At 39.4% G+C, this 11,780-nt stretch overlaps 1 protein-coding gene across 1 annotated transcript in view; it reads left to right on the top strand.

The window, feature by feature from the left end:
* Positions 1-895: 895 nt before the first annotated feature.
* SFI1 (Sfi1 homolog, spindle assembly associated (yeast)) overlaps positions 896-11,780 on the top strand; it is a 29,828-nt gene continuing 18,943 nt past the window's right edge. Inside the window, exons 1-9 of the mRNA XM_009330857.1 lie at positions 896-973; positions 3,014-3,193; positions 4,264-4,335; positions 6,552-6,659; positions 6,960-7,054; positions 8,655-8,772; positions 9,052-9,154; positions 10,579-10,735; positions 11,563-11,724. Of these exons, the coding sequence (XP_009329132.1) occupies positions 954-973; positions 3,014-3,193; positions 4,264-4,335; positions 6,552-6,659; positions 6,960-7,054; positions 8,655-8,772; positions 9,052-9,154; positions 10,579-10,735; positions 11,563-11,724 (1,015 nt within the window). The 5' untranslated portion in view covers positions 896-953. The remainder of the gene's footprint in view (positions 974-3,013; positions 3,194-4,263; positions 4,336-6,551; positions 6,660-6,959; positions 7,055-8,654; positions 8,773-9,051; positions 9,155-10,578; positions 10,736-11,562; positions 11,725-11,780) is intronic.

The raw sequence follows: 11,780 nt of genomic DNA, 5'->3' as shown, positions 1-11,780 counted from the left end.
GGGGGGGGGCTGCGCGGCTTTGGCTGCGGGGTCCGTAGCGCCTTCAGCGGGGCGGGGGGTCGGCAGGATCCGTTCGTTGGGGGGCTCGGGAGGCAGGCACCGCGGCCCTGGCCTCCGGCGCCTCAAGGCAGGGTTTTAGGGCGGCGTGGTGTGGTTCTTGAGTGTTCCTCCATAAGCACAAAAAGCGTTCAGATTGTAATTCTCCTCTGCCGAAAGGCATTTCGTGCAGGCAAACTCAGATTGGCTGCAGTAAGTTGTGTTTTGTTTTTTTTTTTTCTGTCACACCTTAAACCTTGCTTATAGAAATGTCCACTTTGGATCTCACGCTTACAAGGAGATTGCTGGTCGTAAGTCCAGGTGCTTTCACAGAGTCTTACTCTCCCTGAGGCCTTTGACAGGTGGAAGGTTCTGTGCATACAGAAGTTCTCGCTGGAGCTGGGTGGAATTCAGTGTTTTCTTCATTTCTATGTGCTTGTGATGGGAGAGAAGCTTAGGGAAAAGGAGTCAGTTTGATTAGGTACTGATTTTGTCACCCTTGATTATTAATTTATTTCTAAATAGGGGAACATAACTTAGGGTCATCTCCTTCTTTATAGCATCTTTTTAGCACAGCTTTATTTGGGTAGGCACAGTTGCCATCTTAGGATTCAAACGGTTATGACTTTATTACCAGTAAATTACGCCAGCACGGTATCGTTCAGGTCAGCGAAGCTGTGAGTGTGCAGACAGATGCTTTTCGTGTTAAACATCTAGAATTGCATTATGCTATTTGTATGCAGGTCGAGTGAGTGGAATTCCTGTTATTGTTAAGATACAGAGTGCATTTAGTATTGATCTATTTGATGGATTCATCACAAATAACAGGAACTAATTTATGCTTTGCCCAGAGCTAATATAAAGCATTCCAGTGCAGGGAGTGCATTTGTTTACTGCAGACTTGGAACAGTAGCAAAATGGAGAAATCCAGAAGCAGGTAAGCAATAAAAAGATGCTACCTTGTTAAAGAGCTCAGCTGTGATTTTTTTTTTTTTAATTATGACATCTTATGCATGGGACAGAAGAAGGTTGAGTTATTCTCTTATGAGGGCTTATTCATCTCTATGGAACATTATTAATCAGAAAGTGTTCCTCTTAAAACAGAAACAACAAACAAACACACACCCCCTCCCCCCAAAGCATTGTGAAACACAACTTTATGTGGGTTTATGTATCATAACATTCAAATATAAAAATTACATTCTTGAGCTTGAGATATTAGACTGGAATGTAAGATATTTGGATATAGTTTTTATCCCAACCACAGATTTATTCTGTGGTATCAGTCAGTTTTCTTATTCTTCACGTGCTTTTTTCTAACTTTACATCCTTCTTCAACTCTTACTTTTTGTGGTTACTTGACATAAATTCTCATGGACGTGGGCTGTCATCACTACATATGTGTAGCACATACAGTGTTTCAAATTTAGGAATAACCTGTTAAAAATTACATATGTTGAAAAATCATTAAGTATTCACATGCCTTAGAGTTTAATACAAAACTTTTACATGTTCTACCTGAGCTTGATTTTTTGATTACTTTGTGTTACGTTGTCATTGCATATGGTCAGACCAGGTTTACCTTTGGAGCAGATTAGACGGTTTTAAAGGGAATTGGGCCTAATAGATGTGTACAAGAATTTGTGCTGAAAGCTATTTTGCATAAATTTAAAAGTGCCTGAAACACTTTTCTTCAAAAGTGCATACAGCTGCCTTAACTGCACATCTTGACATGAACAGAATTCTGTCTGCTGGATGGGGCCCACCTCTTTCAGAAAACATTCAAATAATATTTTATAGGAGAACAAGAATTTCTCTCTCTCACAAAATATAGGTCTTGTTTTCTTTCATTGGCTTTGTTTTAGCTCCTTGCAGCTTGCTGGAACAAGCCAAAAACACTGTATTACCTCCTGTGAGATTTTTTGTGGCGGGGTTGGGTTTTGGTTTTGTTGTTGGGTTTTTCCCCCTCCCACAATGATTTATTGTTAATACTGTGAGTGGTTATTCAGCTGAACTCCTGAAACTTAGTAGTGTGGATTGTTCCAGTAACTTTGTGGAACCAACATTTTTTTTCTAGCTGCAGCCATGTTTTTCCTAGCCCAGTTCAGGTGATTATTAGGGTGAGACTTCAGACTATCCTCTTCGGTTGCCTGTTACGAGGTTCAAGAATGTGTTTGTGATTCTAATGTGCAAATTTTCAGGGTGGTGGCAGTATTTGTTTTGGGAAAGAAGCTTCAATACAACTGGTTCAGCAAGTTTTATCTGGTTAGATTTTTTTTTATCATTCTTGTTTTCAGAAAATTACTGAGGCGAAGTACTTAGAATTCATGAAAACATACTTGTTATTTTTTAGATTAGAACTACATGTGAAAGTAAACTGTATGATGGAAAAATATGCCTAATTTTGCTTTTTAATGATGAATATGTAAAAACAGGAAGGGATTTTTAGTTTTTTTTAAAGAAGAAACACATTTAGTTAAAATATGAGCAAAACTAGGAAAGAGTTCCTTGTAAAAGAACTGTATATATAAGTGCATTTCATGTTAAAATGGGAAATTCTCACTTCAGTTCCCTAATCCTCAAGAGAGTTTTTCAGCAATAGACAGAATACCTTGATATGCTCAAGAATAAGAGGCAGAAAAACACATTCAAATCTTCTCTGTAAAGGCACGCTGTATGCATACACATGGGAGGGGAAGCACAAATGCATTTTAGTGCTTTTTCATTTCATTAGAGGAGAAAGGAATTGTCTGTGACGTGATTGCGCTGAAATGTGTCTTCCTGCTTGTCTTGGGGAAACAACTTTAAAATTCCAGATAGTGAAAAATGCCTGATAAAAAGACCATAAACGTTTTAACATTTTGTAGCTGTCAACTTCTATATGTGATTGTATACATTTGTTATAGATTAATTTATTGAAGTAATGCCGCTTCTTTGCAGTTAATGTAGTTTTACACAAAATATTTCTTCTTTTAAGTTCAAAATCTCTGAAGACGCATGAAACCCAACAACTACCTAGGCATCAAATGCATGCAACTGGGCAGTCTGTTGCTCCCCAGTCTGCCAGACATCAGTTTCAGGACAGAGGTCGTGACAATCTGGATCAAGTTGGGTATACCTGGCATCAAAGAAGAAGGTTAAAAGAATTCCAAACCAGGTGATAAGTACAAAATAATTTTCACTGAATGGAGCAGGGGGATCAGACCTAAAGAAGTCTGGTTTTAGTAGGACAAGTGCAGGCTGAGGCAAAGGTTTTATTCACAGGCATGCCAGACAGTTCTGAAGATGTCTTGTGGTAACTTGAGGACATGCATTGGCACAGTCAGATTTTGTACATTTTTGATTTTCTAATGTAAAGTTAAAAAATGGCTATTGAACAATATGCTTTGATGGGGACTGCCAGGTGTAATGATTTAGTCTTGCCCTCCCCTTGGGTGTCTTTATTTCTTTTGTTTGTTGAAGGAATCTTGACAAAGGTGGGATGGTAATTGTTTAGAGATTAAAAGCCTAATATTTGTTGAACAAGGAGAGCTGATCTAGCAACTCAGACTTGCTGAAAGAGGGAGGCCCTGTTCATGGCTGTGTGTTTTAATTAATTACCTTGTGATGTCTTTGGTGCTTATTGGGGCCTTCTGTGAGCCAATTAACTCTTAAATCTGTTTGGAAAAAAAAGGGGGGTAAAGGGTGATAATATCACAATCACAGATTAGTGAGTTGAGCTGGTACTAGGAGAAGCTTGCTGAAAAGCGGAACTGCTGTGGGGGAGGTAGGAAGAAGGAAGATCTGCTGGTTTCAGGCAGGGGTAAACATTAGATTGGCTCGAGTATTCTGGAAACAAGTCTGACTCAGCTGGTTGACTTCAGGGAAACAGTGATGTTACTGCTTCTAAATCACAAAAAGGCTCCCCAGTTAATCAGCAGCCTGCTCATTAGTATCACTGGGTGTAAGTGGGCTGCTTGGAAGACATTTCAGCTGCCTAGGTTTCCTAAAGAAGTATGTCCCTGTTCAAGTCTTGCAATGATGCTTTGGGCCTCTGTTTATGCTTGGTGAATAGTCCTGTTAAAGGTACTAATTTCAGGGTGTAAATATTTCGATATGCGTTGATCTCTGAAAACCAAGACCCTTAGTTTCATTACTGAAACTAGCATAAAAGTTCCTATTTTTACTGCTGCCTGGGAATTAGCAGAGGAAGAGTACAAAGGCAACTAACCTTTCCTTATATTCCAGATACCTAGCAAGGAAATTCTTCTATCTGTGGGCAAAAAAGACATTTGGAAAAGTTCTCCCTTCCAAAGCCAGGTAGATAAACTTACAGAAATCAAGGGTGGGGTTTTTTTGTGGGTTTGTTATTTTCTTTTTTTTTATGGTTTAGTGCTGTACCATTGGGCTAAGAGAGTACTGGCTGCCAAGAAAATATTTGGGTGTCTTTTGAGATCACTTGAAGGTTTCCTTTGAATACCCTTCTTGCTCCTGCTTTTTGTTTGTTTTTAATAATCATGGTTAAACTTTACTAACTAAATTCATAGGAATTGTGGTTGTCTTGATGAAGTTGAACTGTATGTGCATATAAATGATGGGGTATGATTGTGACACCTGCTTTAAATTTAACAATTTTTCAAAGTTATAACTAGAGATAGATCTTGAAATTCAGTTCATTTTACTGTTTGCACTATTGCTCTTAATGTATATCTAGATATGCTTTGTATCTGTCTGACTTTGAAAGACCTGTGGCAGATAATTCATTTCTGTTGTTAGTGTTCTGTCAGCTACTGAAAACCAATGCTTTGATACTCTTTTGTTTTGCTTTAATTTGCATGTTCATTCTTGTTTGACCACACGCTTAGGAACTGAAGCAGTTCCCGGTGGAAAAACCTGCATTTGTTACGGTCAGAATAAGATCAGGCCCTTAATTATCCGATTTCCTTGTACTGTATCAAATTTATTCTATGTCTGCCTTAGCTGGTAAACTGAAGTTGTCCTGTGAACCTTACCGTTCTTGCTATCCTATACTCTGAATTTGCACTACTTTGGCTGTGCGTAAATTCAGGACAACGATTATTTTTTTTTTTTAGGAGGATGAGTGGAAATATGTTTTATAAAGTTCAGCAAGGAACATAAGCAATAATTAATTGCCTTTTTAGATTTAAGAGTCCCTAGATTTTCATAGCTTTTATTTGCAATGTTCCATTAATGCACCAAGTCCAAAAAAATAACGTATGGCTCATTTCTTTTTCTTTTTCTTTTCTTTTCTGCTTGAGTGCTTGGAATGACTTAGCAACTTGGCTTGGGGTAGGTAGCTATGAATTGCAACTTGTGGGAGGATTCATATGTGTTTTACTGAGGGACCTCTAGGTATTCTGGGCCTAGCCCTGTTATTACAGACATGACCAATTTCATTAAGCTGGTGGGGTAGTTGTGATCAAAGGTTGTGAGTCTGTGCTTGTGTGCTTTTTGTTTGTTAGCTTGTATGTTTTCATGGGTCCTTCTATTTTCCTTCTCTCCATCGCAAAGACAAAGAGATGTGAGATTTTTTGAGAGTATTCCTACTCCAGTTGATGAGACTTTCCGGTTCTTAGGCTGCTGCCCAGGTCATCTTGACCACATGGAATAACGTTTGAGAGAATATTTTAAAACTAAAAAAAAAAATGAATTGCTTGAAATAGTAGATTATGACCATTATTTTTAGTTAGGTGATCAAAATCCTAATTCCCTCATGCAGACGCTCCTATATTTGAATTTTTAGTTGTTCACAGTTCAGTTGAAATGTAGCATCTCTTCTTACCTGGTCAGGTACGTGTTAATTATATCTGGGTATAAAAGCAGAGACTCTTCTACTGAGGCTAAAGAATTTGAAGGTAACATGTGACTTGTGAATCCATTTTGTGCATGGCTCAGCATCCATTGGAAGGAGAAGGTACATGAGCAGATGAACAGCTTTGTTTTTAGCATAGATGATGTGCAACTAGCTGAAGGAGTTCTTAAGCCTATTTAAGTGTTCTTTGGGAAGATTTTATATTTTGGATGACTTAAGATCAGCATGCTGTTTCTAAGAACACAATAGAAATATCAAGGCATTATAAAATCTGAAGTAGCTTTTGTATTTATTTCTATACATGAAATATTTTGTGTTAAAATAACAAAGAACAAAATTAGCAAGAAAATACACATATCATTATCAACTGTGCTGGTTGTTTGAGTAAAACACAGAACTGAGGATAGAAGATGCGAGTAGGTCTAAAGTCACCTGGCACTGCGATGTTTGGCAAGTCAGTTAACACCTGTCTTTCCTTCCTTGACTTTATGTGAAGTATTTACAGTCAGTAAGCTGATTGCTTCTCGTCATACTTCGCAGAGTCTTGGAGTAAAGTGTCACAGTAGGGTAGTGTCTTTTAAATGCTGTTAGGCTAATCAGGCAAGACTGGAAAAGAGGTAGCATAATCTTCATTAAAACTGATTTGTGGTCAACCTGGAAACCTGTATGAAGTTTCCCGTGTCCAAATCTTTCCACTGTTTAGATGCTTTTATAACCAGAAGATTCTTCAAAAAACTTTTGGAGAGTGGAAGGACTGGTGGACTGTTTGCAGGGAAAGGAAGCTCAGCCTCAGAGCAGACAGCCATTACAGGTTTGTGAAATGACTTCCTATTATTGTGTGTATATAGCAATATGAGAAATTTTCCTTAGGTTCTGAAGGCATTATTAATACCAGTAAGCAAGTTACCTCAACAGTACCTCTAGGCCAAGAGCAATGTCTTAATTGCTTATTTTCATATTTCCCCCCCCCCCTTTTTTTTTTTGCTGTTGATTTAGAATGAAGTCAAAATTTCCTATCCAACTTATCTTTAGAGTGTGACTGAACTTGAAAGGATCCTACTTTTAGGCATTGGTAGCTATTTCACTGAACGGCGCTTTTTAAATTTTTCAGGCATTTACTCCATAATTTGATATTCAAGGCTTGGAGAGCCTACGTATGCCAGCAACAAGGAAAGAGGAACAAATATTATGTTGCAGAGTCTCATGGTAAGTGAAGTGATGGTAACTACCTTTATTTGGGGATATACTGAGGTAGGAGTTTCCAAGGGAAATATTTATACAGAATCTCTGTCCCTTGTATATGTTTGCACGTTGACCTCCCCCCCCTCGCCCCCGGAAGTGTAATGCTTTTAGGTGCAGATGGTTGTCTAAAGCCAGCAGGGCAGGTCTGTTTGATGCACTACTGTGTAGCTATATAGTTATTTAGGGATGCCAGTGAATAAGCTTAAGGGCCTCTCCATCTGCTTCGGATTGTGTTGTTTGTTTTTGGGCGGGTGGTTTGGTTGTTTTTTTGGTTTTGTTTGTTTGTTGGGGTTTGTTTTGGTTTTTTTACTTTATCACAATATGTGTTCAAATAGATATTTTTTTGATAGAATGTATTATTGGAATTCTCTATCAACTGTGGCTATAGAAATTAGATAATAATTCCCTGTGGTATTAACTGCACATATTTTATCTGTATTCACTATTCCTTCCAGCTTGTGTCTTGCAATGGAAAAGAAGCCCAAGCTTTTGAAGTGCCCCTTGTCTTATTTTGTAGATTCTTTGTTCTGCAATGGATTTGTCCTACTGATGAAGTTGCCTGTATTGGTTGCAACTTCCTTTGGTTCCAGGGAATATGTGTTTGCCTGAAGGGGAGGATGACCCCCTTTTAAAGATGATACTGTGGTTTTGTTCTATGCTGATTTGCAAAACAAGTTAACTGGTCTCTGCATATGAATGTAGCCTCAGAATATTACACAGACTGGCATGTTTGGAAACAAACTGATAGGCTGTCTAGATTTCCTTTCTTACTGAGTGAGGCCAGAGTACTTACAGAAGCAGCTGTGTGTTACTTAGTCAAAAAGATAGAAAAGTGACCTGTTTTAAGGTAGGTTAATACTTGATTCACTGGATCACAAGGAAATCTTAAAAAAAAAAAAGTGTGGCTGTTTTTTTTTTTTTAGTGCAAGAGTGAAGTGGCATAAAATCAATGGTGGTTTTGGATTATTTCTTTCTAATAACTTTGCTTCGATAGTGTCAGTTCTGACAAGCCAGACTGTTGTGAGGAGAAAGTGCAGTGCACTGCATAAAGCGGTAAACTGAAATTTGTGACACCACTTCTGTTTTTAGCTGCGTGACCAGCCTGCTAAATAAACTTGACTTGTTTATGGTTGATTTCTCTGCTTGTAATAGAGAATAACTCTTGAAAAGCTACTGATGAACCTGATGAACTTTTTTTTTTAAACGAACCAAAGAAAATCCTGTAATTCTTACCCAACAGGGTTGTTACGCTGAATACTGTTATACAATTGTATACCCTGTAAGCACTGAAGACAAAGCAATGCCATTGTCTGATAATTCACGCTGCTCTGAACAAGTGGCATGATGCTGTCAGCGTTTCAGAGAGTCTTGTCAGTGTGACACCCTCGGCCAGGGTGGATGGTCGCAGCTGCGGCTCTGGTGGCTGTTGTTTCCAGGGTTTGCCACGAGGTGTCACTGCGGTTGAGTTGAGTGGAGGTCGGGGACAAGTGGTGTTACGGAGTGGTTAAAAAATGCTAGATTCTTGCATGAACTTAAGATGCTGTAATTTTTTTGTTGTGCACAGCAAAGAAGCAAAAATTGCTCAGGACCTGGCAGCACTGGCTGGTTTATGTTGACGTTCAAAGGGCAAAACATGGGATGCAGTCTGTGGCACTGGCGTTCAGGGAAAGAAGCTGTTTGCGGTAAGAATGGAGTGGAAACAGGCAGAGAGGCACTGACCAGAAGGCCATGGTTTTTCCCTGTGTTCTGTTATCTTTTCTTGCACTGAGTTTGTTCCATGTTAGACTTTTTTTTTATTCTTTTGGGGGCGGGGGTGTGTGTCTCTGAAGTTTTCTGGTACACCCATAGACTGTGAACTTAAAAGATTGTTGTTCATACCTTTTTCCAGTGAGAGGAAGGTGATTTCTCGCACCAAACTATGGAACCTGCGTTTGAACATGTCTATAACATTGTTTTGGCAGCATATCGTGGGCAGTGTGGAGAAGACGACACTACCAGAACTGCACTGGACATAAAATGAATATTTTGGCTCTGCAGCATTGGGCCCAGAGCCTGCAATTTCGAGTAAGTCCAGGAGCTTCAGCTACTACCATTTCTAACGTTTATGCTGCACGCACGTGTGAATAAAGTTGCAGATTAATAAAAAATAGGCCTTATACTCATTTGCTTTGCAAATTGCAGTACTTATGATGGAAGAACGTATTAGGACATGAGGAAATGGAATGAAGCTGCATCAGGGGAAGTTCAGCTTGGACATTAGGAAAAGGTTCTTCACTGAGAGGGTGGTCAGTCACTGGAACAGGCTCCCCAGTGAAGTGGTCACGGCACCAAGCCTGTCAGAGTTCAAGGAGCATCTGGACGATGCTCTTAGTCATATGATTTGGTTTTAAGTAGTCCTGCGAGGAACAGGGAGTTGGACTCGATGATCGTGATGGGTCCCTTCCAACTTGAGGTATTCTACAACTCTATGAAGAAGGTCAAAACAATTTTTTTACAAGAAAAATTTCTTTACAAGAAATCTAGGCAAAGCAAACTGGATCCATGTCTTGTATTTGCTAGGAAGCAGACTGTCCAAATATTGTGTTATACAATGCTTGATGATAGTGAAAGTATCAGAGTTCTCTCCACCAGAGAAACTAGCCACAGGTAAATAAGAGGTAAAAGAAAACAGGTGTGTGAGTTTGCAGCTGTGGCATTTTGAGCAGGGTATGAAGGGTAGTTGCATCCAGCTCTTTAGAATGCCGAACTCCACAGAGGTCCAATCCACTATCCTGTTAGGAGGCAAGATAGCACCTGCTGTTTGACAGCACCTTGCCTCTTTGTAAGACAACATTTCTTATGTCCTAATGAATTTCTGTGAGCATGTTTAACTCCATTTTGGGGTAAGAAAACACAATCCAGCATTTCGTATTCTTGAGAGGTTGTCAGCTCCTTCAGTAAATTGTTCGTCTTAGCGGAAGCGAGGAGAGCGTGGTTTTCTTTCTTTCACTGGAACTGTGGCTTTTTGTCCTTTCATTAAAAACAGGTGATGGTATTTAATTTGGCCTGCTCTGTAAGATGGCAACACTGCCTGTTTGAGGCCAGTATTCTACTAAGGAGAAATTGGGAAATCTTATCATATCTCAAGATGTGATTCTCTTTTATATGAAAATCCTCTGTCTGAAAGAAAGCCTGTTGTCCAAAAAGTATTATTTTGGCCTTTTAATGGAAAAAGTGTGAAAGTATCAAAAAAGGAAAGAAGTTTGATATCGACATTCTTTCTTTAACCTTTTCTATGCTGACATTCCTTTGGCATTTGTTTGGTTTTGTTGTTTGTTTTTTTTTCCACTTGTGGGGAGGAACCTCATTGGTCATGGCTTTCACCTTTAGATCTTACATGGAATTTCCTATTGCCTGTGTGTTCTTCCTCTTCTCTTCTTTGTTCTACTTCCCTAACCTTTTCCATTTTTTTTCCCCTTACTGCCCTCCCTCCTCAATTGTTCTGTCAGGCTTGGTTGCAGTGGCGAGAGCTGTATTTATATAGCCAGAATGACAAGCAGAAGGAGAGTAGGGCAATAACTCACCATCAGCACTGGGAACTGAAGAGATGCATAGAAGCGTGGCTGGGATACTTAAACCTCCACAGAGCAAAGAAACTTCAGAACGGTGAGTGAAAATGGTGAGTTAGGACAGAATGGGCCTCATCCCCTTTGCTTAGGGCACAGTGATGTTTTTTCCTATTTTAGGAAACACTGCAATGTTTCTGTTTGCTCAACAAATTATGAGATGCAACTTGGACTGTACACTGTTACAGGCCTGGCTAGCTAAGGTTATACACTGAACAGGAAGATCACCTGCTTTCCATGTGATTTAAAAGAAAATGCTTTACAGTTCCCTTGACGAAAACTTGCACACTGTATGTTATATTCTGACTGAGATATCTGTGAGAAGGACGTATTCAGTCAATTATCAGTCAATCTGTGTGGGTTTTCTTCATAGTCAGACAAATCACAACTCAGGATGGTAAAGATTATTACACCAGTTCTTTTGTTTCTTCCCTTGAAGTCACTGGAATGAGTTCAGACATTTGTGTGAATTGCCTGTTGATCGGTGGTAGTGGAAAAGAATCCAGCTTGGATATCTGGGAACTAGTAATAGGAGTATGCTGGCATGTAAGCAAGCTTGTATATGTTGAACAAGTGATGCAGTGTCTTAATTTCCCCTTCTTAAGTCAGTACGTTAAAATGTAAAGCAGTACGTTTAAAAGTAAAGCAGTGTGTTACTGCTTTAAAACTGCCTTTGTGATCAATAGGAAGAATATAGTCCGTAGCTGAGTGTTGCTGTGAATTCTTACTAGCATTTTCAGTGTTAGAGCTTCTGTCACTTCAGAACCAGTGGCTTAAATGTCATGGCCTTAAATGTCATGGCCTCATCTGATATAAATGAGCCCAGGAAGGAGTAAGTCATGAGTAATTTGTGTGTTTGTTTTCTAGAGCTGGCCCAAGAGCATCACCAAAGCAGGATAGTCCGGCAGTGTTTCTCTGATTGGCGGCTGTCATGGAAGTGCAGGAGAAGAATGCATGCTCACCGAAAGGACATTGAAAAACTAGCAGCAAGGATTGCCTTATGGAGAGTCTTTGCACACTGGAAGCATTGTATCCAATCTGTATTTAGTCCCTAGCAGGGACAGGTTAAAAGCATTCCTTCAGGG

This window comes from Pygoscelis adeliae, unplaced genomic scaffold (assembly GCF_000699105.1).
Source record: "Pygoscelis adeliae isolate BGI_AS28 unplaced genomic scaffold, ASM69910v1 Scaffold358, whole genome shotgun sequence".
NCBI classification, from domain to species: domain Eukaryota; kingdom Metazoa; phylum Chordata; class Aves; order Sphenisciformes; family Spheniscidae; genus Pygoscelis; species Pygoscelis adeliae.
This window is presented reverse-complemented; position numbering and strand designations above follow the sequence as displayed.